This window comes from Salmo salar, chromosome 10 (assembly GCF_965601325.2).
Source record: "Salmo salar chromosome 10, fSalSal1, whole genome shotgun sequence".
Taxonomy (NCBI): domain Eukaryota; kingdom Metazoa; phylum Chordata; class Actinopteri; order Salmoniformes; family Salmonidae; genus Salmo; species Salmo salar.
The window spans coordinates 110,188,184-110,214,842 of NC_138300.1; the positions used below are offsets into that span (position 1 = coordinate 110,188,184).

Below are 26,659 nucleotides of genomic sequence, written 5' to 3' on the forward strand. Positions count from 1 at the left end.
TTTCTCCTTTGCTGCTATTGAGATTGAGGACACTGCATACGTTAAGAAATCAACATGCAGTACAACGGGTCATAACAGTTTATTCACAAATGTATAGCCTGTTTTCTTACTTCCAAGTGCACATCATTGTTTTTATTTACACTGTAGGACCTTACATTTAACAGTTCAAATGTGTATTTTATTCTGTATAATGTTAATTATTGTCGTATTTTGTATAATACGTTTTAACAATTAAAATATAGTGCAATACAACACCGACTATTTTTAAAACAAACGTGCAAGAATACCCTCAAACTTCTTAGGCAACAAAGGTAGTCTATGGCTATGTGAGCCCATTTTGTAGGCTATCGAAAAATATAAATGGTTAAAAAATAGCTTGCTTTCAATCCTATTTACAATTCTACTAACAGTTGTCCCAGTGCAGTCTCTCCTTTGCGCTGAGCTTCTGTAGCCTACTGTGTGCTCTCTGACCCCGGTGGCAGTCCTCTCGCTGCTCCGCTCCGCTCTCTCCGGCTCCCCCCCTTCTCTTCTCACATCGAGGCTCCTATCTCGCTCGTTGCCTTTCTGTCGCATTTCCTCAAGAGCCAGCCGAGGGTCTCCCAGGGTCGAAGGTTCTGCCCTGCTAGCCACGACCTCCACCTCTCAAGACCTGCAAGTTGTCTGCGTTATCTATGGGACCGCGTTTTTGACAACATAGACAGAGAGCTAACCCCGAGCACATATCTACCGGATGAACGGAACTCGCCACCCGTTTGGCAAGAACATCGCTGGGAAAAAATAACGAGGCACAAAGCGGTGGGTTAGGGGTGATTTGTCATTTACGAACCATTCGGATACAGAGGTTTCTGTCGAGGCTGTAAATGTTGCTATTCGTAATATTGTAGATGAGAGAGCTTGGTTTATGTTTGTATTTTGTTCTGTAATGCAGAATAGGCCTACAATAAATGAGGAAGAACACGATCTTGTAATATCGTGTGAGAGGTTCAATTTTGTCTCTTCTGTGTCTTTAGGCTGATTGGTAGAAATGGTGCATATATTTAAAAATCCCCTTTTCCAAATGTTGCAGTGTGAAACCAAAATTAGAGGGAACATATGTTTTTATGTAAAATATCCTCTTACAGTTCAGCTTGTAGATAACCAGCTTGTTACAGTTGACTGATAGTAAATGTCTGTCTGCACTCTGCACCGCTGCTAACCTGCTAATGTTCAATTCGTCTGGGTAGTTTTTATGTTTTAATTTTCAGTTTCCAATGTCTTGAACGAAAGTGGTGTGGTTTAAGTTCACTGTTTTGTCATCTAGCTAATACAGCAACTACAATTCGTTTGGTTACGTTGTATCAATTCACTCTGTCACTTTTACATTTGTAAAACAAAAATGTAGGCCTGGGTTATTTCAAGCCTTTTGATTGGAACAGAATGCATATAGTAGTTTGATATTATATTTTCTACTGACGTTACAGTATTGTTAAAGGTTTAATGTCCAAGCTTGTTTTGTATCCAATCTACTGTAGGTAAAATCTATCAGCACTTCAGAAGACATTAGCGAGAAAATGGAAGTGTATCACCTCTTCTGATATTAGTGGTTGAATAATTCTTAGAATTCTGGGAGTCTTCTTGATGTTGTTTTTGTACAACACAAGTGGTTCACTTAAAGCTGTCATTTACAGCAACACATTATTTTTAATCATGTCTGCTGCACAATTACTGTATTTTGAGGTGTGCTCCTCTCTTTGTTTGCGGTGGTACAGATTGTGGCCAGTTGTCCAGAGGGCCGGTGGGTCTGAGTTAGTGAACGGGGCTGTTCTGAATGATGCCCACTCCCTAAAATGGTTCTGGATCCTGGTAAACTAACTGCCCATGTCCCAAGCAGCAGAGCCATGGCTCACAGAAACCCCCCCTCTCAGGGCAAGGTGACCGTCACTGTGGACGAGTACAGCTCCAACCCCACACAGGCCTTCACCCACTACAACATTAACCAGAGCCGCTTCCAACCTCCACATGTCCACATGTGAGTATCTATCTAGCCGCAGACCTGCACTGTCTCTATCTCTTTTTCATCTGACGGGCCATTACAGTGCACAGAGGATTGATTGATTGATGAATGTGTTCAAACAAAAGAGTAAATATATGGACATCTGGCCTCATAACATCCACCACCATACCTTCTGTGTGCTCTATTCTCAGCACACATTAGCTTGTCTTTAATAGATGGAGTATGACTTAAACATGTTTGGTTATCCTCAGTGCCCTGTCAAATAACCTACAGTGTGTGAGGTTAAAGTGTGTGAGGCGGAAGCCACCTTTCATGTTATTAACTTAACGGAGGTCAGAGGTCAGGTGGGTTTATAAGCTATTTAACAATGCTCCTTTGACCTCTGGGTCACAGCTCAATTCTAAGTAACTTCCCTATTGACTTCTAATCATTAGGATGTAATGAGTGTTGCTGTGGATGGGATGGGTGGGCCTGGGGTGGTCAGAGTGGGAGGCAGGTGCTCCTGGCTGGCTGGCTGGCTGACTGACACACAAAACTAGCTTTTCCAGCAGAGACAAAACAAAGATGTAAGTCAGATGTCGTCTTTATAGAAGTCAAGACTTCTGTTAACCAGTGTTTTTCACTTAGTCCACGATTAACCTTTTTTTTTTATTGCAGTTTTTAAATCACATCTGCGCTCTGTTTGTCTTAGACCATGGACAGATGTCTCAGTACAACAGCGAGGTGGACCTTGTATCCGTTAAATTGTTTATTGAAGCTATAGTAATCAAATCGGATGGAGCATTTTAGAACAGGACAGTGTAGAGTGTAATTAACAGAAGAAGCCAAAGTCAGCAGTGATAGAGATATAGGTACGGTAATTCATTAATATCTGATGGACACATGGCAAGAGTAGGGAGTAATGAATAACCTCCTGGATTTTGTGATGATTTGCATTAAAACACCTTGGTTGACTCATTCAAACTAGCAGCTTAATCTATAATTTGCCAGCATGATTCCATGCATCGCAGCTGGGCAGTTGGCCAGCCCTGACAGCCCAAAATTCCACATGAGTTTACAATCACAGCCTGGCTCCCACAGCCTGGCTCCCACAGCCTGGCTCCCAATGACAAGGCAACTGTGAGACTCTGAGGGACCTGCTCTAGCTTAAAGGTTGGACGGTCAGTTCCACTTTGGGATTCCTTAGACATCTTTAGAGAAGGCTGTTTTATTTGTAATATTACTTTCTATTGGAGGTTGCTGCACGTGACACATTGACAACCTAGGTTACATTTTCAAATGGAGGGCTGCTTTAATAATTTGACACAAACCCATATTCTGCTTCTGCTGTCCCTCATCGATGACAGGGTGGAGCCCATTCCCTATGACGCCCCTAAACCCTCCGGTCATACACGTTTCGTCTGCGTGTCGGACACACACTCCAGGACGGATGGGATCCAGATGCCATACGGGGATGTCCTTCTTCATACTGGGGACTTCACTGAACTGGGCCTACCCTCTGAGGTCAAGAAATTCAATGACTGGCTAGGTAAAGAGAGTCACACACACTGCTGTTTTTTTGCTCTCAACCCTCAGCATCAGGGACGGTCCTTGCTGTTCTGCCGCCCTAGGCTAGACCAAAAATGATGTTGAAAAGACGTGTAAAATATGTATTTTCCAGATGTTGAAATTAGGTTAAATTTAGGTTCTGAATGAAAGGTGAAAATATGTATTTTATGGACGTCTATGTTTGGCCGAAATCAAGGCTGGTCCAGACCGGATAAAATCTGAACCAAACATAGACGTCTATGATTGGTTCAGATTTGGTCCGGACCAAAAATCAATGTCCGTGGACGTTCAAATTAAGACCGGTCTAGACTGCACCAAATCTGAACCAAAAAGAGACGTCCAAAAGGCATCGGCGTCGGTCCGTGTTTACTGAGGTGTAGCCTACAGTTTTGCCTGAAATTGAATTTTATGAATGCCCATCTATGTGGTCAGCCTACCATTTGTAAAACATTTTTAAAAAAGATGTCCGAACAGGACCAAAAAAAGACGTCCAAAAGGCATCGGCGATGGTCCGTGCTTACTGAGGTGTAGCCTACAGTTTTGCCTGAAATTGAATTTTATGAATGCCCATCTATGTGGTCAGCCTACCATTTGTAAAACATTTTTAAAAAACATGTCCGAACAGGACCAAAAAAAGACGTCCAAAAGGCATCGGCGATGGTCCGTGCTTACTGAGGTGTAGCCTACAGTTTTGCCTGAAATTGAATTTTGTCAGCTGCAATGGTAGGCCAACCATTTGTAAAACAGGCTTTTACATTGGCTTTATTAGTCCTGATTCATGTGACTAATGAATTTGGCTACTTAAGCTCTGAATATCAGCTGCCCAACTTTATCAGGAGTTATCGTGAGCCTATTTGCGTTGTGTTTACACAGCGGGAAATGCAGAAGTATTTTCTTTTATCGCTATGATCAGCTTGTCCAAAAATGTACGAATACAAGCTTGATGCAACTGATCATGACAATTGGGTGAAACTCCTGGACAACAGTTGATTGTCCCTTCCATATTATCAATTTTACTTTGACCTGGCCTGTTTTAAGGATATGTTTGTTAACGTGACAGCACATTTTTTATTTGATTGGGCGCCATTTAGGTTAGGCTATTTGATCTGGAGAAACCTGCATGATGTAAAAAGTGTCCGTCTCATTATATTGTTATAGATTTTATCTCCAGCCTGTAGACTACAGAAAGGGCCCCATACTCTTTCTACTATATCCTGTATCTGCTACATGATTGATGTTTGATCCTTTTTTTGACGTAACGTGGAGGAGAACCGCAACGATGCGTCTGACGAACAGCACCCTGGAGAGGCGCACTGAGGATGGACAAGCAAAATATTTTGCGCCCCTGCCTTTGACAAAGTGGGCACTGTTTATCACAGGGCGGCATCAGTTCTCACCTTAAAAGCCCATTTTGCCACTGGTTGAGATAATTCTGCCCAAAACCAATGACAATTTATGTGAGGTTTTATGTGTTGTTGTTGGAGGTCTTGGTCAGTTTAGCTCAGAAAATGTCTCACTCGTCAATCTGCCGCCATAGGCGGTGGCCTAATCCTGCCTAATGAGCATGCCGGCCATGCTCAGCATACTGTACAGTAACCTCTATCTTGACTAAAAAGGTTATTTGCTGTAAGTTACTATACCAACAGTATTTGGTATAATTTGGACTTCCTTATTTAAGCGAAAACTATTCTCATAAAAAATGTCTGCTTTGACGATATTTAATATTTACTACTGTAAATGAAACATTTGAAATGAAGAACCCGCGGAAAGGAATATAGCAGTAAGTAACTTTCCTTGAAGGTCATACATTAAAACACTGCCATCCTCCTCAGTTTCAAATACATTTTAGCCTACAGCCCAGAGAAAATTGAGTTGAGCGTTCAATTTGAGCCCTATACAGAATTGCTGCGTTAATATAAGAGGTAACTGGGACAAAGGACCTCTCTCTCCAAGAAAGTAAAAAGGTCAAATGAAAAATTGTAAAATTCCCCTTTGTTGACTGAGATGTGCGTTGGCTGGGTAACTAAGGTCTTTATCTGCAGTTATTGCTCTTTTGTAAGAGGGGAGAAAAGTTAACCCTGGTCTAAGGAGGTCAAGAAGCCTTAACCTTTTCATTTCTGGCGTTTTACTTTCATGGACCATTCCCTTAACCTCTCAAAGACAACTTTCTATTCTAGTGAATGAATACTGATTCACCAACTGGGGTATTGGTATCCCCAGAAACCATGCTACTGGCCAAAGCTATGTAGTGTTTATATTCTGTACATGTTACTTGCCTTGTGTTGAACAGTAACAGAAAGCTATCTATCCCATCCATATTCAACATGTCTTCCCTGCTGTCTCTCCTGCAGGGAGTCTACCTTATGAATTCAAGGTGGTGATTGCAGGGAACCATGAACTGACGTTTGACAAGGACTTCATGGCTGAGCTGGTCAAGCAGGATTACTATCGCTTTCCCTCCGTCTCTAAGCTGAGACCAGAGGACTTTGACGATGTTCAGGCCCTTCTCTCTAACTGTACTTACCTGCAGGACTCTGAGGTCACAGTCAAGGGATTCCGCATATACGGGGCACCATGGTAAGTTGCTCTCTTGTCTTGAGATAAGTATCATGACTTATTTACTTGTAGTCAATAGTGTTATGATACAGTGACTATAGAGGCTAATCGCTGAGTGACAGACTTTTGCATAATATGGCCTCAGTGACACTGATCACTGTACCTGAGTTTGCCAGGGTTGCTCAAATATTCTTTACATACAGTAGAGGGTCATGACACTTTGTGTGGCCATTCTCTTTGCTTGCTTATTAAGTCCCTGCATGAGTCTAGTTGAGTTTTTCTTAGTAGTGTGTGTCCATGGTGGATATAAAACACTGCAGACCTAGCCCATGCTATTCACTTGCTTCTAAGTTCTACATTCCTTATTGCTTTCTTCCATTTCCATACCTCATTGAGGGGATTGCCTTGTGTTGTCCCTGAGTCCTGACAGGGACTCCATGTCTTTTATTAGACACAGAGTGCTTGAAAGAGAGACGTCTGTGGTTAGTTGGGTGTGGGTCCAGTGCCAGCCGTGTCATCCTCCTGTCCTAGACTTTGGGCATGTCCTGACACGCTACAGGCTGCCGTGGAGACAGACATGTACTTACAGTGTACTCGGCTCCAGACTCTTATGTCATCACACACCCATATCTTCAGCCAGCCACACCGCTGAGTCTGAGGCCCAGTTAACCCTTCACCCACTGCTTTTCTAGTTTCCCTCCGTACTACGGTGTCACTGCTGAATGATTGATCTCTGATTGGATCGTCAAGCGAAGAGAGTTTCGATGTAGGCCTATCGCATGATGCTTTGATAAGTTTTAGAATGCTGTGTCTGCTACATATTTTCTATATTTATTCCTGTGACACTTTTTCAAAGGGGATATTGAGGCTATAGTTACAAAACGTAACGTAATGTATAGCGCTAACGGAACGTTATCTCCATTCCTGGTATTTCTTTTGAATTCTCCCCAGTAGGGTGGACCGGGACAGGCAGGCTGGCTAGCTGTACCGAGGCCATGGGTGGCTGGAGAGGGTCGAGGCCAGAGCAGTGGAATCAGGCCATTGTGTGTCAGTCTGACTGACCCCAGTCTGGCCTCCACAACTCCCTGCTGGCTGACACACACACACACACACACACACACACACACACACACACACCAACCTCCTTTTACAGGCTCTCTCCCCCCCCCCCAATCCCAGATCTAATAATGTTCTGTGAACCACACGCCCCCTTCTGCCCGTGTTATTCTTCATCAGTCATTGGACGTGTATATATATATATATATATATATATATATATATATATATATATATAGAGAGAGAGAGAGAGAGAGAGAGAGAGAGAGAGAGAGAGAGAGAGAGAGAGAGAGAGAGAGAGAGAGAGAGAGAGAGAGAGAGAGAGAGAGAGAGAGAGAGAGAGAGAGAGAGAGAGAGAGAGAGAGAGAGAGAGAGAGAGAGAGAGAGAGAGAGAGAGAGAGAGAGAGAGAGAGAGAGAGAGAGAGAGAGAGAGAGAGAGAGAGAGAGAGAGAGAGAGAGAGCAGAGAGAGAGAGAGCTTTTGTCTCAAGTCCCAGCTGAATAGGTATGACTACCCTGACAATGACAGTCTGACCAGGTGTAATGATGATGACAGTGAGAGAATTGGTCTTTTAGGTCTTCATACCTTAACCTGTCACTATTATATTTGCGTCCTGAGCCCAACTATCATTCTCAGGGGTTAACCCTCCCGTCTTGAGGTGAGAGCTCTTCTAGCATGATTTAATCATATATTTGCCACTTCAAAGATGCTGTATATCCTGGTGATAAAGAAATGTTTCTCACATTGCAGGCAGAGAGGAAAGGGCAACAATGAGGGCAGAAACATAGTGTTTCAGTCACAGAGTAGTGCTGAATCAAATGATTATCTTTGAAGGGGAGCAAACCAGCCACCCAGATGCATGATGGGAGGTCTGTGGTAGAGCTCTGGGGTCGTCATTACAGGGGTGATTTTCCAGATCTCTGAGCCTCTCCAGCAGGAAGTGGCTTTTGTTCCGACACATCCTGGTTCTTTTGTTTGAGCGTACGGATCAAACCCTGGGCCTGACCCCCGTACCCCCTTTAGGGACTGCACTCCCAGCAGGCCACGGTAACCCTTGTCACCTCAGAGCCTAGTGATCAGAGGTCATTTCCACCGCCCACAAAGAGATCAGCTAGGCTTGACAGACACTGCAGGCCTGCTCTAGGTCTGAGTCAAATCAAATGTTATGTCACATGCTTGGGAAACAACAGGTGTAGACTAACAGTGAAATGCTTACTTGTGGGCCCTTTCCAACAATACAGAGAGAATTAAAAAAAATAATAACATAAGGAATAAATACACAATGAGTAACGATAAGTTGGCTATATACATAGTTTCGAGTTGATATGCAGGGGTACGAGGTAATTTAGGTAAATATTTGTATATAGATAGTGGTAAAGTAACTAGGCAACGAGATTCAGTAGATAATTAACAGTAGCAGCAGCATATGTGATGATTCAAAAAAGTTATTGAAAAGGGGTCAATGCAGATAGTCTGGGTAGCTATTTGGTTAACTATTTAGCAGTCTTATGGTTTGGGGGTAGAAGCTGTTCTGGGTCCTGTTGGTTCCAGACTTGGTGCATCGGTACCGCATGCTGTGTGGTAGGAGAGAGGACAGTCTATGACTTGGGTGGCTGGAGTCTTTGACAATTTTAGGGCCTTCCTCTGACAACGCCTGGTATAGAGGTCCTGGATGGCAAGGATCTCAGCCCCAGTGATGTACAGCATGGCTAGCTCAGAGCAGGGGGAGGTGTTATACTATAGACAGCATGGCTAGCTCAGAGCAGGGGGAGGTGTTATACTATAGACAGCATGGCTAGCTCAGAGCAGGGGGAGGTGTTATACTATAGACAGCATGGCTAGCTCAGAGCAGGGGAGGTGTTATACTATAGACAGCATGGCTAGCTCAGAGCAGGGGGAGGTGTTATACTATAGACAGCATGGCTAGCTCAGAGCAGGGGGAGGTGTTATACTATAGACAGCATGGTTAGCTCAGAGCAGGGGGAGGTGTTATACTATAGACAGCATGGCTAGCTCAGAGCAGGGGGAGGTGTTATACTATAGACAGCATGGCTAGCTCAGAGCAGGGGGAGGTGTTATACTATAGACAGCATGGCTAGCTCAGAGCAGGGGGAGGTGTTATACTATAGACAGCATGGCTAGCTCAGAGCAGGGGGAGGTGTTATACTATAGACAGCATGGCTAGCTCAGAGCAGGGGGAGGTGTTATACTATAGACAGCATGGCTAGCTCAGAGCAGGGGGAGGTGTTATACTATAGACAGCATGGCTAGCTCAGAGCAGGGGGAGGTGTTATACTATAGACAGCATGGCTAGCTCAGAGCAGGGGGAGGTGTTATACTATAGACAGCATGGTTAGCTCAGAGCAGAGGGAGGTGTTATACTATAGACAGCATGGTTAGCTCAGAGCAGGGTGGCAGTCTGAGTCTGGCTTTAGAAAATCAAAGACTTTCCTCTAATCCTTTTATGGCGGCAGACACACACTGGTCATGTGACCTTTTGGGTTTACATTGGATGAGAGCCCGCCAGGCAGAGCCACAAAGAAAGTGTGGATCTATGTTGCCATGGAAACCATAGCAGAGTCGTGTGTGTGTGTGTGTGTGTGTGTGTGTGTGTGTGTGTGTGTGTGTGTGTGTCGCTTCAGTGTGTGTTTGTCATTAAAGCACTTCCACTGTGTGTGTGGGTCAGTGAGGACAGCATAGCTCTGAGCCTGCATTTCCCCCAATCTCTCACATGGACACCCATGCTGGGCTGGTAATGTACTTTATTGACTGGGAGACTGGTCTCACTGTCATGTGTAGCTTTGATTTCCTGTCTGTTTGTGTAGCAGATAGATGGGAATGGAAAGCTGCCTGACTAATTGCCAACAGTGTGAGAGCTTAGCCTCAAATAAACCGTCTGTTTATGGAAATAAATAAGGCCATATCTGACTCTGAAATGAGGTTGTAACTCCCTAGGCAAGGGCTCTAGTTTCAGCATTACTTGGTGGAAATTCCTACTATTGCTCAATGTGTGAAAACCCTCTGTCTAGTCACAACAACTTGGGACTGATCTCAAGTCATAGGCTGAATCACAAATCACTCGTCGGAGGGCCCTCCGAGCGAGAGTGGATGGTTTGGGATTCGCCGATACTGTGGGAACCAGTGTCTTGCAACAGTCAGCACAATATATGTGCATGTTACTTTCGGTCTAGTCTGTGTGTATTACCTTGTTTTTTTTGGTTAGCGGCGGTTTTCTACTCTACCCTGCCCTACTCTATCCTGCGCTGCTCTACCCTGCACTGCTCTACCCTGCCCTACTCTATCCTGCGCTGCACTATCCTGCGCTGCTTTACTCTACCCTGCGCTGCCCTACTCTATCCTGCCCTACTCTATCCTGCGCTGCACTATCCTGCGCTGCTTTACTCTACCCTGCCCTACTCTATCCTGCTCTACTCTACCCTGCGCTGCTCTACTCGACCCTGCCCTACTCTATCCTGCCCTGCTCTACTCTACCCTGCGCTGCTCTACTCTACCCTGCCCTACTCTATCCTGCGCTGCTCTATCCTGCGCTGCTCTACTCTACCCTGCGCTGCTCTACTCTACCCTGCCCTACTCTATCCTGCGCTGCTCTAACCTTGCGCTGCTCTACTCTACCCTGCCCTACTCTATCCTGCGCTGCTCTACTCTACCCTGCGCTGCTCTACCCTGCGCTGCTCTATCCTGCTCTACTCTACCCTGCCCTGCTCTACTCTACTGTGCTCTACCCTGCTCTACTCTACCCTGCCCTACAGGCCCCTGCGAGGCCTTACCTGCTGAGTGCTGACATCACTGATTGTAAAGTGACCTTTGGCCCGGAGGTGCAAACTGCACGTCAGTGTTAATTAGCTGCTCATGTCGCCAGCGCTACACTTCTCAGATCTCTCTGCGCTGCCCTGTTCTGGCCCCAGCTCTGACTGCAGTGCAGCGCTGGGGGCTTTCACGCTCACCCAGCATTAGGCAGTCAGGCAGGCCAAACTGGGGCACAGGAAGAGAGGCCAGGCTGCCTGAGGGGGGAGGCAAGGGGGGGCAGGCAAGGGGGGGCAGGCAGAAGAGCGGGTCAGACAGACAATAAGCATAGCCCAGGGAGAGGTAGAGGAGCCGAGAGGTTGAGATTAGGAGTGGGATGAACACCCTCAGAGGAGGAGATGCCTGCCCTCCACTCAGAGGATTCCCATTTTGGATGAGCTCCAGTTTACCACAAGGCCACAGTGGATTGAGAAGGCTAGGCCTTTTGACCTATCTTTGGCAGGTTGAATAATGGTCAGGGTTTTATCTGGTTTCAATGCCCCCCCCCCCCCCCCCCCCCCCAAAAAAAAATCTACAAAACCTCTTTCTTATTTTTTATTATTTTATTACCAATTGAGATGATTAAATTGTCATGTAATGGCCAAGCCTATCAAATTGCTTATGACACAGTAGTAACTAGCTATGACAACCACTACACCAGTGGTTCTGTCTGTATCAATTCAAGTGGCTTTATTGGCATGGGAAGCATATGTTAACATTGGCAAAGCAATTGAAGTAGATAATATACAAAAGTGAACTAAACATTAAAAATTAACAGTAAACATTACACTCACAGAAGTTCCAAAAGAATAAAGACATTACAAGTGTCATTATGTGTATATATACAGTGTTGTAACGATGTGCAAATGGTTAAAGTACAAAAGGGAAAATAAATAAACATAAATATGGGTTGTAATTACAGTGGTGTTTGTTCTTCACTGGTTGCCCTTTTCTTGTGGCAACAGGTAACAAATGTTGCTGCTGTGATGGCACACTGTGGTATTTTACCCAGTAGATATGGGAGTTTATCAAAATCTGGTTTGTTTTTGAATTCTTTGTGGATCTGTGTAATCTGAGGGAAATATGTGTCTCTAATATGGTCATACATTTGGCAGGAGGTTAGGAAGTCCAGCTCAGTTTCCACCTCATTTTGTGGATAGTGTGCACATAGCCTGTCTTCTCTTGAGAGCCAGGTCTGCCTTTGGCCGCCTTTCTCAATAGCAAGGCTATGCTCACTGAGTCTGTACATAGTGAAATCTTTCCTTAAGTTTGTGTCAGTCACAGTGGTCAGGTATTCTGCCACTCTGTACTCTCTTTTTAGGGCCAAATAGCATTCTAGTTTGCTCCGTTTTTTTTGTTTGTTAATTCTTTCCAATGTGTCAAGTAATTATATTTTAGGTTTTTTATGATTTGGTTGGGTCTAATTGTGTTGCCGTCCTGTGGGGTCTGTTTGAACAGAGCCCCAGGACCAGCTTGCTTAGGTGACTCTTCTCCAGGTTCATCTCTCTGTAGGTGATGGCTTTAACTTCTTATGGATGGGTGGCAGTATTGAGTAGCTTGGATGACTGATGTGCCCAGAGTAAACTGCCTGCTACTCACGCCCAGACGCTAAGATATGCATATTATTAGTAGATTTGGATAGAAAACACTCTGAAGTTTCCAAAACTGTTTGAATGATGTCTGTGAGTATAACAGAACTCATATGGCAGGCAAAAACCTGAGAAAAAATCCAACCAGGAAATGGTTTGTAGTTTTTCAAGTGATTGCCTATCCAAACTACAGTGTCTGTGGGGTCATATTGCACTTCCCAAGGCTTCCACTAGATGTCAACAGTCTTTAGAACCTTGTTTGAGACTTCTACTGTGAAGTGGGGGAGAATAAGAGCTCATTGAGTGAGAGGACTGCCAGCAGGGCATGAACCTCAGCCATGCGCGCTCACGTGAGAGGTAGCTCAGTTCCATTGCATTTCTGAAGACAAAGGATTTCTCCGGTTGAAACTTTATTGCAGATTTATTATAAAAACATCCTAAGGATAGATTCTATACATCGTTTGAAATGTTTCTACGAACTGTAATGGAATTGTTTTAGTTTTCATCTGACCTGCGCGTTGTGAATTTGGATTTGTGAACTGAAGGCACGAACAAAAAGGAGGTATTTAGACATAAAGGATGGACTTTATCGAACAAAACAAACATTTATTGTGGAACTGGGATTCCTGGGAGTGCATTCTGATGAAGATCATCAAAGGTAAGTGAATATTTATAATGCTATTTCTGACTATTGTTGACTCCAACATGGCAGATATATTGTATGGCATGTTTTTGTGTCTGAGCGCCGTACTCAGATTATTTAATGGTGTGCTTTTTTGGTAAAGCTTTTTTAAAATCTGATACAGCGGTTGCATTAAGGAGAAGTTTATCTAAAGTTCCATGCAGAACACTTGTATTTTCATCAACATTTATGATGAGTATTTCTGTACATTGATGTGGCTCTCTGCAAAATCACCGGATGTTTTGGAGGCAAAACATTACTGAACATAACGCGCCAATGTAAACTGAGATTTTTGGATATAAATATGAACTTTATCGAACAAAACATACATGTATTGTGTAACATGAAGTCCTATCAGTGTCATCTGATGAAGATCATCAAAGGTTAGTGATTCATTTTATCTCTATTTCTGCTTTTTGTGACTCCTCTCTTTGGCTGGAAAATTGTTGTTTTTTTGTGTATAGGCGCTAACCTAACATAATCATATGGTATGCTTTCGCCGTAAAGCCTTTTTGAATCGGACACTGTGGCTGGATTAACAAGAAGTAAAGCTTTAAAATGGTGTATAATACTTGTATGTTTGAGGAATTTTAATTATGAGATTTTTGTTGTTTTGAATTTGGCGCCCTGCACTTTCACTGGCTGTTGTCATATCGATTCCGCTAACTGGATTCCAGCCATAAGAAGTTTTAGGGAAGGTTTGGGAATCGCTTCCTTTTAGGTGGTTGTATAATTTAACGTCTCTTTTCTGGATTTTGATAATTATCGGGTATCGGCCTAATTCTGCTCTGCATGCATTTTTTGGTGTTTTATGTTGTACACAGAGGATATTTTTTGCAGAATTCTGCATGCAGTCTCAATTTGGTGTTTGTCCCGTTTTGTGAATTCTTGGTTGGTGAGCGCACCCCAAACCTCACAACCATAAAGGGCAATGTGTTCTATAACTGATTCAAGTATTTTTATCCAGATCCTAATTGGTATGTCAAATTGTATGTTCCTTTTGATGGCATAGAATGCCCTTCTTGCTTTGTCTCTCAGATCGTTCACAGCTTTGTGCAAGTTACCTGTGGTGCTGATGTTTAGGCCAAGGTATGTATAGTTTTTTATGTGCTCTAGGGCAACGGTGTCTAGATGGAATTTGTATTTGTGGTCCTGGCGACTGGAGCTTTTTTGGAACACCATTATTTTGATCTTACTGAGATTTACTGTCAGGGCCCAGGTCTGGCAGAATCTGTGCGGAAGATCTAGGTGCTGCTGTAGGCCCTCCTTGGTTGGTGACAGAAGAACCAGATCTTCAGTAGACATTTGACTTCAGATTCTAGTAGGGTCAGGCCGGGTGCTGCTGACTTTTCTAGTGCCCTCGCCAATTCGTTGATATATATGTTGAAGAGGGTGGGGCTTAAGCTGCATCTCTGTCTCACCCCACGGCCCTGTGGGAATAAATTGTGTTTTTTGCCTATTTTAACCACACACTTGTTGTTTGTGTACATTCATTTTATAATGTCAAATGTTTTTCCCAAAAACACCACTTTTTCCATCAATTTGTATAGCAGACCCTCATGCCAAATTGAGTCGAAGGCTTTTTTGAAATGAGCAAAGCATGAGAAGACTTTGCCTTTGTTTTGGTTTGTTTGTTTGTCAATTAGGGTGTGCAGGGTGAATACGTGGTCTGTCGTACAATAATTTGGTAAAAAGCCAATTTGACATTTGCTCAGTACATTGTTTTCACTGAGGAAATGTATGAGTCTGCTGTTAATGATAATGCAAAGGATTTTCCCAAGGTTGCAGTTGACGCATATCCCACGGTAGTTATTGGGGTCAAATTGGTCTCCACTTTTGTGGATTGGAGTGATCAGTCAGTCCTTGGTTCCAAATATTGGTGAAGATGCCAGAGCTAAGGATAAACAGTTTTAGTATAGCCAATTGGAGTTTGTTGTCTGTATATTTTATCATTTCATTGAGGATACCACAGGCCTTTTGGGTTGGAGGATTTTTATTTTGTCCTGTAGTTCATTCAAGGTAATTGGAGAATCCAGTGGGTTCTGGTAGTCTTTAATAGTTGATTCTAAGATTTTGTATTTGATCATGTATATGTTTTTGCTGTTTGTTCTTTGTGAGACAAAAAGATTGGAGAAGTGGTTTACTCATACATCTCCATTTTTGGATTGATAATTCTTTGTGTTGTTGTTTGTTAATGTTTTACAATTTTCCCAGAAGTGGTTGGAGTCTGGATTCTTCAATTACATTGAGATGATTTCTGACGTGCTGTTCATTCTTTTTCCGTAGTATATTTCTGTATTGTTTTAGTGATTCACCATAGTGAAGACATAGACTTTTGGTTGGACAGGTTTCTGAATTTCTTTCTTAGGTTTTTGCATTCTTCTTCAAACCATTTGTCATTACTGTTCATATTCTTCAGTTTTCTGTTTTGAAATTTTTAGATTTGATAGGGAAGTTGAGAGGTCAAATATACTGTTAAGATTTTCTACTGCCACGTTTACACCTTCACTATTACAGTGGAACGTTTTGTCCAGGAAGTTGTCTAAAATGGAATGAATTTGTTGTTGCCTAATTGTTTTTTGGTAGGTTTCCACACTACAGTCCTTCCATCTATAGCATTTCTTAATATTACTCGGTTCCTTTTGGCTTTTTCTCTATATCACTTTTGTTAGGTAAAAATCCCACTGCTTACACCAATTACTCCATGCTGTGTGTTTCCGTGAGCCTGCCCTCCTCAGTCCCTGTATGTGTCAGTCAGGGGTAAGAGGCCTTGCTATTACCCAACCACATCCACCACCCAGGAGCCAGCCAGAGCTTGTTACCCCAACAACATCATCATCCATACAGTTTATTACAGGACATCACAAGTACTTTAATGAGCCTCCGTCTATAGCACCACAATGTAATGACCTGTGAAATAACCAACCAGAGCCATGCCCTTTAACACAATGAATATTAAGTGACTAATTTGACTAACCAGACTCATCCAGAGCTATCTCTGGAGAAAAGACCCTGGATGAGATGGCTGATGTGGTGTGTACAGCCCTCTGTACTGTGTATAGCAGGGATCATCAACTAGATTCAGATGCGGGCCACGTTTTTTGTTTGTTGTTGAGTGCATGGTCAAGAGGACAGAACATAATGACAAATAATTTGTAGACTGCAAATTGACGGCAAGAAGCCCAAATAAATATATATATATATATATATATATATATATATATATATATATATAATTATTTTTTTTTTTTTTTTATGTTTGACTAAAGCATAATCATTGCAAATCTCGCTTACATTTGTGGGAATAGTTGGGAACAGATTTTTTTTTCAATTAAAATCACTTGGAGCTGATTTGCTGGTGTCCAACAATGAAAATGAAAAAACTCTGGGGCCAAATGAAACCACTGCCCGCGGGCCGCCAGTTGGGGAACCCTGGTGTATAGCCTACTGATGATCACTCCCAGGCTGGAATGAAAACTGATCGTGACATTGACACTGTGGAGGGTGCTTTTGAATAGCAGATTGGGTGATTGGACCAGTGCAGTGTCACAACAAGCCTGGCTGAGTACATGGCACGGGAACGTGTAAGGTGTCTGCCAGAAGCTAGGACATCTGTCCAGGCCAGGGCATAGCAGAATGCAGCATTTGCGACATTTGTGACTGAGTACACGTGTTTCCTAGGTAGTGTAGCAGCCCATGGCATTACAGACAGATGGTAATCCCCCAGGCCCTTCATTTCCCTCTCAATACTACCTCTGCTGCAGCTGAGTTGTTCAACATTACAGCCAGACAGCCATATGCCCTTCTCTTGTAGTCTAGTGCTAGTACAACCCCCACATAGTCCTGACTGAGGTGATTAATATTTGAAGATTCCCTTTTAGATTGGAGAAATTTGAGGTACTCGCAGGGCAGTGCGTTAGAGTAGCTGACCTGGCCGCTTTCATAAATAACCTGAAGCTAGGGGTGCGGTTGGTGCACTGTTTTAGCGTTAAAAAGGTCTGGGCACTGTCTGGGCCATGTATGCATTCTGTATCAGGTTCAGCTGACAGGTCACCAAGCTCAAGTGCTGATACAGCTCAAATCAAACCGATGACTTGCTGGCTTGTTGTGTACGTTGGACAGGGTTGCCATATTGAATAAGAGGACCTTGTCAGAGCTAAGCTTGTGTGTGTGGTGTGTGTGTTGGGTTGTGTGCACACATACAGGTGTTTGTGTAATGACAGAGAGAGAGGTGATGATCATATAGCAGCAGGTCCAGACAGTGGCTGTTATTTCAGGGCTTTAATGTCTGCTGCCTGCCTGCTACGGGGGTCAGGGTAGGAGTCAGCCAGCAGAAACGTTAGCCTAGCAATGGTGAAAGATTGCACCCCTGTGTATAACCCAACACGCTGCGTGCTAAAGCAGGCACTGGGCTTTGTTTACTCTGCTATCAATCACAATCAAGCTGCCACTAGCCTCTTAAAGAAGAGGCCCAGGCACGCAGATTAGGACCCAGCATTATTTCAGGGTTCGATACTGTGACCAAGACTGTTTGACTTGGCAGTGCAACACATTTTTTTATTTATCATTATTTATTAAAACAGTAATGTTTAATTGACCAAAAATAAACCAACTTTCTGAAGAGGAAAAAACGGCAGAGGAATACCCCTGTGTGTGTGCAGTGCCCGTACAATTTGCGTAGCCGTTAGCGATGTTACTGATAGCCTAATCCTATTCAGGTATATGGAAATGCAAGTAGCCTGTGCCTACCTGGGAAAACCATAATTATTTGCATCAATCCAGCGGCCATTTGTAGAGCCCAACTGATATAGGATTTTTAGGTCCGATACTGATTTTAGGGATGCAAACTTCACTGATCACCAATATATGTGACCGACCTCCTTGATTCTGACTTATGTAGCAAATTTTGAGAAACAGACGCCTCAAGTCCTCAACTGGCAGCTTCATTAAATAGTACCTGCAAAACACCAGTCTCAACAGTGAAGAGGCAACTCCGGGATGCTGGCCTTCTAGGCAGAGTTGCAAAGAAAAAGCAATATCTCAGACTGGCCAATAAAAAGAAAAGATTAAGATGGGCAAAAGATCACAGACACTGGACAGAGGAACTCTGCCTAGAAGGCCAGCATCCCGGTGTCGCCTCTTCACTGTTGACGTTGAGACTGGTGTTTTGCGGGTACTATTAATTAAGCTGCCAGTTGAGAACTTGTGAGGCGTCTGTTTCTCAAACTAGACACTCCAATGTACTTGTTCTCTTGCTCAGTTGTGCACCGGGGCCTCCCACTCTTTCTATTCTGGTTAGAGCCAGTTTGAAGGGAGTAGTACACAGCGTTGTCTGAGATATTCAGTTTCTTGGCAATTTCTCGCATGGAATAGCCTTAATTTCTCAGAACAAGAATAGACTGACGAGTTTCAGAAGGAGGTTCTTTGTTTCTGGCCATTTTGAGCCTGTAATTGAACCCACAAATGCTGATGCTCCAGATACTCAAGTAGTCAAACGAAGGCTAGTTGTATTGCTTGTTTAATCAGCACAGCAGATTTCAGCTGTGCTAACATAATTGCAAAAGGGTTTTCTAATGATCAGTTAGCCTTTTTAAAATGATAAACTTGGATTAGTGATGATTGCTAATAGTGGGCCTCTGTACGCCTATATAGATATTCCATAAAAAATCTGCCGTTTCCAGCTACAATAGTCATTTACAATATTAACAACGTCTACACTGTATTTCTGATCAATTTAATGTTATTTCAATGGACACATTTTTTTGCTTTTCTTTCAACAACAAGGACATATCTAAGTGTCCTCAAACGTTTGAACGGTAGTGTAAGTTGCTAGCACAGATTGCTTGCTTGCTAGCTAGCTAGGCTAACTACCTTGCTGGCCAGATAGAGCCTTACTTCATTGCTGGTTAGCTAGCCAGCTAACGTTAACCAAGTGAGCATGTGATACGGACAGGGTTGCTTGCTTGGTGAAGTGTACTTTTGATTATTTACTTATTCAAATATGCTGTCGCTGGCTGTGGCAAGCTACTCACGTTAAACCACCATGCCAACTCTTACTCTCATTTCGTGACTTACTGAATGGTGAATGATGTTCAATGAGCAGCTCTTAGAGCTCCCTCCTCAGGTACCCATTGAACAATTCTAAATGTGACTGCAAATGAGCACACATTTGTTCATTCTATGTATATAATATCAGCACTTTATCGGTGGAATAAAGACCAATACAAATATTGCTGTGAAGGCTAATATCTGCCGATTTTTAATATCGGTCAACCGATTTATTGGTCGGGCTCTTGCCATTTGTTTTGAAAACACCATCACAATTGCTCTACAAACATAGGTGGCACGTCCATAAGCTAGGCTTTCCCTAAAGTAACCTAAATTGAATTAAATTGCCAAAATGGTATACCCTAATTAGCCTACTCCTGTCTATACAGAAGTAAATCAAATAGTTGATAATAGGCTACTACACCAGAAAGCATGATTTAGTCACAGAGGATCATTAGCTTTAGAAAAGAACAATGTTTCAAATCGCAATGCCTACAGTCAGAAGGGCCCACAATTTGGGCGGCGCACGCAGCAAATACCACATGATTGTTGAGTTGCGACTGTCAGTGAAAAGTATAGGTCCTTCCGGGCATATCACAATAGTTCATCATAGTTCGGAAAGAAAATGGCTATATCTGTTAAGAGAAGACGAGGAGATGAGGCCATTTTAGAATAAGGCTGTAACCTACCAAAATGTGGAAAAAGTTAAGGGGTCTGAATACTTTCTGATGGCTCTGTATATGGATCAGACAACGTTGTTTTTATGGATCTGTTTGTCAGTGTCAGCACAGAAGAGTAGGCTACCCTGTAATTGTTGTCATAAAAGTTAGTGTAGAACCCTGGGTTAGATTTTTTTATCTGCCCCAGTCAGGGCAGACAGTGGAGGCCAGACTTCCACATCCTGATGGATCATTCCCCTGCAGGAGATAACGGCAGTGACCAGAGGTAGTCAATCAGGAGGTAGTCAATCAGTTAGCCTAGTGATGACAGCCAGGGTGGGAGAAGACACAGCTAATCTTGTCTACGTGGTCAAGCTCCCCATAATCCCCTACCCACAATACTCCCCTTCCTGCTCCCTCTTCTCCTCCCCCCCCTTCCCTCCCCCCATTGTGCTCCCTCTTATCCTCCCCCCTGCTCCCACTTTCCCTGCCCCCCTACTCCCTCTTCTCCTCCCCCTCCCCTCCTTCTCCTACTCCCCTCCCCCTCCTAATCCCACTTTTTAGGCTCCCTCTTCCCCCCCTGCTCCCACTTTACCTGCTCCCTCTTCTTCTCCCCCCCTCTCCTGCTCCCACTTTTCCCTACTCCTCCCCTCTCCTGCTCCCTCTTCTCCCCTGCCTGCTCCCTCTGCTCCTACTCCCCCCCTCTCCTTCTCCCTCTTTCCCCCCTCCTGCTCCCTCTGCTCCTGCTCCCTCTTCCCCCCCCCCCCCCCACCTGCTCCCTCTGCTCCTACTCCCCCTCCCTCGCAGCATGGGAAGATAATAGAGCCCTCGGGTCCTGGGGAGCATGCCCCTCCTCCCCCCTCCACATCCTGGCTATTACTGGCTTCCATATTGAGCAGCACAGCACATTGTTCATATCTCGTCTATGTCTGCTGCTGGGTTGGAGAGCGACAAGAGAGACGCTAGGGAAACACAGGATTTATCTTCCCACTGGTGTCAGCAGTGGGATCCAGGACTAACACAGAACAGGCTCTGCTTTGAATCACAGGGTTGGAGAAGGCAGTGTAGCCCAGCCTGGAGGAAAATGCACTACATCACCAAAAGCATGTGGACACCACCTGCTAGTCGAACATCTCATTCCAGAATCATGGGCATTGATATGGAATTGGTTTCCCCCCTTTGCTGCTATAACAGCCTCCACTCTTCTGGGAAGGCCTTTCACTAGATGTTGGAACATTGTTGCGGGGACTTGCTTCCATTCAGCCACAAGAGCAGTAAGGTCGGGCACTCATGTTGGACGATTAGGCCTGGCTCGCTGTAGTGGTAAGATTTCCCTTCACTGGAACTAAGGGGCCTTGCCCAAACCATGAAAAACAGCCCCAGACCATTATTCCTCCTCAACCAAACTTTACAGTTGGCACTATGCATTCGGGCAGGTAACCTTCACCTGGCATCCGCCAAACCCGGATTTCTCAGTCGGACTGCCAGATGGTGAAGTGTGATTCATCACTCCAGAGAACGTGTTTCCACTGCTCCAGAGTCCAATGGCAGTGAGCTTTACACCACTCCAACCGATGCTTGGCATTGCACATGGTGTTCTTAGGCTTGTGTGCGGCTGCTCGGCCATGGAAACCAATTTCATAAAGCTCACGACGAACAGTTCTTGTGATGATATTGCTTCCAGAGGCATTTTGGAACTCAGTAGTGAGAGTTGCAACTGAGGACAGACAATTTCTGCGCGCTTCAGCACTTGGGGATCTCGTTCTATGAGTTTGTGTGGCCTACCACTTCGCGGCTCAGCCGTTGTTGCTCCTAGACGTTTCCACTTCACAATAACAGCACTTATAGTTGTTCGGGGCAGCTCCAACAGGGCAGAAATTTGATGAGCTGGCTTGTTGGAAAGGTGGCATCCTATGGCGGTGCCACTTTGAAAGTCACTGAGCTCTTCAATAAAGCCATTCTACTGCCAATGTTTGTCTATGGAGATTGCATGGCTGGGTGCTTGATTTTGTACACCTGTCAGCAACGGGTGTGGCTGTAATAGCTGAATCCACATGTATATTTGAATGGGTATCCACGTGCTTTTGTGTGTATATAAAGTGTATAAAGGTGCAGTCAATATGAATGGGCTGTTTGTGAGCTTCTCCGTGCATGGCTGTGTCAGACCCTTGCTACCGCACAGTGGGGGCTGTAACACAAATGCTGATACTGTATGTAACACAAGACCATAAAAATCTTTATGTACATTTGAAATGAACTTGGCAAAGTATGAGTTCTGTTTTCATCTTGATTAAAGCTATACAATAGGAAATGTGCAAGATGCTAAATCAGACAGTGTGTGAGTCTCAAACTTGGCCCAGTGCCTCACCTGCACTGGAATGGCTCTTGGCGTGAAATACATCTTTGATCTGAAGGGAAGTATCAATCTGCAGTGTTTGTATGTGGTTAATGTCCTCCTAGGCAGCAGCAGCCCTGTGTTGAACCCTCCAGAGAGATCTCCCCCCTGTATCATGGTGTAGCCTAGACTGTTCAGACAGGTTGATGAATGCACTGCGGACCATATCAGTCATATAGCCGCAGCTATCATCGTTCATTTAGTCCAGACCAAATAGCTTCCACTTCGACCCCACCCTCCTCCCACCGTCTCCCCAACCTCTTCCAGTCAGCTCTGGCCAGAATTAGCCGTGACCTTGGCCTGACGTGTGCCGTTCTGTCTACCCATTACGGCCGGGGCAATCTCTTTACCTCCATGTGCCCTGGCTGTCGGTAAATAAAGGCAGCAGTCAGACAGGACAGTGCTGCCCATACTGCTGTGTGTCAAGAGGCCAGGGTCCCAGGGGAGACATGAAACTCTTATTAACATGCTTCTTCTCATTGGTGCTGACAGATTAATCCATTTCCAGTGTTTGGATGACCTCTGTTATGCTGTGGCACTGGCCAGAATGAATGTCCTAGTCGTGTAATAACCCTCTATCTCCCTCAATGGCTGGCTGTCTCCTGTCCCCCGCTCGCGCGCTCTCCCTCTCTCTTCCCCTCACACTCTGTCTACCCCCCTCTCTCTTTTGCGCTCTCTCTCCCCCCTAGATCTCTCTCTTGTGCAGGTGTGTGTAATGTATATTTATTTTAACCGTTTCTACTGTGTGTTCCTACAGGACACCGTGGTTTAATGGCTGGGGTTTTAACCTTCCCCGCGGCCAGTCTCTATTGGACAAGTGGAATCAGGTTCCAGAGGGCATAGATGTTCTCATGACCCACGGACCTCCCCTCGGTGAGTTGACTTCATAGAACCCCAAAACACCTCATTCTACAGCCTTTCCCAAAGACTGCTAAAACAGCTTGCACTTATGAATTTGCCAGTATAGTTACTGTCACTCATTCATTGAACTACTGGAAGAAATGGAAGCAGAGAGAGGGTGACATTTTTCTTACTTTAAAATGAGCAACAAGCTACAAAGACTGCAATGACGAGTTTGGTATTTTTCGTCTGTATAAAACGTTGTGTAGCTGAAGAATGGGAGTGTCACATCAGATCCAACTGAACAGGTTTTCTTTGTGACCATCAACAAATTCTAATTCATTTACAGCACTGAGATCACCTTTATGATCCATTCAAACATTCACAGCACATATAACGGTAATAACATATCATTGTTTTTATAGTGTAATTCCGATTCTCCAGCACACCTTCATTACATTAAACCATTGAGATTAGTTATTGAAATATTCCATCCATTTACTGCCGCAGAGAGTTTCACTTCCTGATAAAGTGCTTGAGGATAATGGTAGACTTCACAGATTGTGTCTAAAACGTTGCGTTTATCTGTGCATTTATACAACAATGTTAAGACATGGAAAATGTCGCCCTTAGTTTGTCTGACCTGTCTCACTATGTTATGAATGAAGACGCTAATGTTCAATTTATTTCCGTTATGTTAATTTGTCTTTGCAAAGGTTAATCAAGTGTGTTAATCAGTCTATTGTTGTGGTTTGGGACAGGTTTCCGGGACTGGGTCCCCAAGGAGCTGCAGAGAGTAGGCTGTGTGGAGCTGCTGAACACAGTACAGCAGAGGGTCCGACCCAAGCTCCACGCCTTTGGGGGCATCCATGAGGGTGAGTGTTCTGTGCTCTGACCTCCATGGTCCTGGTTCTATAAAGGACTGAACATCCATGTTAGGAAGTCGTCAGATTTCAGGCAAAACGCTTCTTAACATGGATGCTGTTCTAAAGAATGACAGTTAATCCTGAATCAGTGGGGGATATCCTGTGCCTGTTATTGTCTCTGTTTTGACTCTGGTGTCTAATGTCTTTGTCCTCTGTCTGCAGGGTACGGCATTATGACGGATGGATGCACAACTTTCATCAACTCCTCCACCTGTACAGCCAGTTTCCAGCCCACAAACCCCCCCATTGTATTTGACCTGCCCAACCCATAGAGCATCGTAAAATAAACCAGCATTTTTTAAATTCAGTTGTACCAAATGCTAATCTTCAAGATATTTGTCTTTTGTAAACTGCTTGTAAAAATGCATGAAAATCGGATTCTGGTAATGAAATGATCTTTGTAAAATATTCCATATTTTCCATTCGTTTGCATTTGCTGAAGTGTCTGGTTTTCTGTACCATTGTTTTCTTTGTTTCCTCTATGAAGATGGATAAGCGCCTTGCCTCACAGGCAAGTACACTGCCTGACCGTAACAGTACTCTTTAAATAAGCAATACTTGACCTCATGATGATGATTGAACATGCATTTGGCATTGTAACTTAAGTTATTTGGTTTCTGTTAAAGGCCTGTCTATTGTTAAAAATGAAGCCTTTGAAATGAAATTGTATGTTGACATTTGTATGAAATTGGTCCAATTATTATATACCCAGTATACATGAATCTCTTGTGCTCTCACACTCGTGTAGGAGCTTTATGTGTACCGGTGCATCATCTCCCTTGATCCTGGGCGCAACGTTTTGGAACGTTCAGAGAGAAATATGCTATGTGGAACTATCTGCAACGTTCGACCACATTTGGCTACTGAACTTGGCCGTGTTTTTCTCTAGTCAAGGTCATTGATTGACTGGCCAGTCTTGTGGTACCCTTTGACATCAAACCCTTCATTCCCATCTTTCACTTGATGTTAATTGAAAACAGATGCTGCATATTCTCAAATGACCCCATCTTCCATGGAGTACATGTGAGTCGGTGCTTGTGTGAGTTTTCAACATGCATGAATCAGGCATTTTCATCTCACTTTAAGATTTGTATCGATATTCAACAGCTGTAAAATATTTGGGATGCCCTCTAAAGTACAATTTTGCTAATTGTTTAGTTTTTTTTCTCCAATTTTTGCACTGTGTGAAAATGCTATCTTGCTAGCACAAAACAAGTTGCCAACGGTAGTCTTCTGTCATTGTAAATGCCTGTTTAGTTTCCTGGTTTATGAAACTTTTTTAACTTGATGAATTTAGTTGCCTTTATATGCAAATAAAATTGCAAGATTTTTACCTGTTGAATAGCTATAAATTGTTTTGTGTTTTACCTTAGTGAATTCTTCATATCATGAATAAGTCTTATTTGCCTAATTATTTCTAAAACTTAGTTGGACCTATTGCTCTTTACCACTTGTCTGGGAAATGTCTGATTTATCATTATGACAAATAGTCCCTAATACTGTACACCAGGGGTGTCAAACTCATTCCACAGAGGGCCTAGTGTCTGCAGGCTGGTTTTCAATTAAGCCCTAGACAACGAGGTGTTGGGAGTTTCTTACTAATTAGTGACCATAATTCAGCAATCAAGTACAAGGGAGGAGCGAAAAACCTGCAGACACTCGGCTCTCTGTGGAATGAGTTTGACACTTGTCCTGTACATTGTCCTCATGTTGTATACTGTAGAAGTGGTCATGCACACTAAGGAAAGTACAGTACATAATAATAATATATGCCATTTAAGACACTTTTGTCCAAAGCGACTTAGCTAATGCGCTCCCTCTCGCTCTCCCTTGGATAGAGGTGAAGGAATATGTCACCCCCACCGGTCCTCCCTGGGCCAGACTGATTAACACTTATTAATTATCCCCTGACTGACAACACCATGGATTAATAGGTGCTCTTGATACGGGTGGCTGTGGCCCTATGCTGTCCTGGCAGCCTTGATTTGTCAGGCTGGCCTTGGTCCTGGCCCTGATGGATGTCATATTGACTCTCCCCCGTTCGTAGACACCCAGTAGGTGGTCGCTAACACACCGGCCACCGGCTACTTTCAGAAGTTAGTCTTTCTGTTTTTCCTCTCTCACTATTACAGATATACTGTAACTTACCACTCATCACTGTGGATATGTTTTATTGTTGTTGAAACCAGCTGGACGTCTCAAGTCCATTTATTTTCATTAGAGGTGACTCCAGGCGACCCATCTCTAGTAAGCCTAGACCTAAGTGCTCTTGGCATTGTCAAAGAGATTATATCACAGTTACTATAGGAGTAATGTACTTCGACTACACAAGGGGTTCTCAAACTTTTTGGGGCCGGGACCCTTTTTGTGTTAGCAAATTCATCAGGGACTCCCCTCATAATCAGAACACAGCTCGAGTGTGATGAAAATAGCCTACAGGGAGTTTTATTGTTATGACGTTTTACTATGAGAAAATGTTGCCGTTTTCAAGCTAATTTCCAGCAATTCTACACCTTTTGTCCTGCCCCAATTTGATTGAAAACAGCAACATTTTCTATCCAATT

General features: G+C 43.8%; 1 protein-coding gene across 3 annotated transcripts; it reads left to right on the forward strand.

Moving 5' to 3' along the window:
- The first annotated feature begins 502 nt into the window (after positions 1-502).
- On the forward strand, positions 503-25,443 carry mpped2 (metallophosphoesterase domain containing 2b). 3 transcript variants are annotated; one of them, XM_014125456.3, is made up of 8 exons: positions 508-795; positions 929-974; positions 1,749-2,008; positions 3,340-3,521; positions 5,893-6,118; positions 23,087-23,202; positions 23,931-24,044; positions 24,258-25,437. In XM_014125456.3, exons 3-8 carry the CDS (start codon positions 1,827-1,829, stop codon positions 24,365-24,367), a joined length of 930 nt encoding a protein of 309 aa, XP_013980931.1. In that variant the 5' UTR covers positions 508-795; positions 929-974; positions 1,749-1,826; the 3' UTR covers positions 24,368-25,437.
- The last annotated feature ends 1,216 nt before the right edge of the window (positions 25,444-26,659 follow it).

Bases quoted from the DNA above. Each gene is read 5' to 3' on its own strand.
- mpped2 (XM_014125456.3), top strand. From the start codon at position 1,827: ATGGTTCTGGATCCTGGTAAACTAACTGCCCATGTCCCAAGCAGCAGA. The intron at 2,009-3,339 runs GTGAGTATCTAT...CATCGATGACAG, and splicing joins CAACCTCCACATGTCCACAT to GGTGGAGCCCATTCCCTATG. The intron at 6,119-23,086 runs GTAAGTTGCTCT...GTGTTCCTACAG, and splicing joins CGCATATACGGGGCACCATG to GACACCGTGGTTTAATGGCT.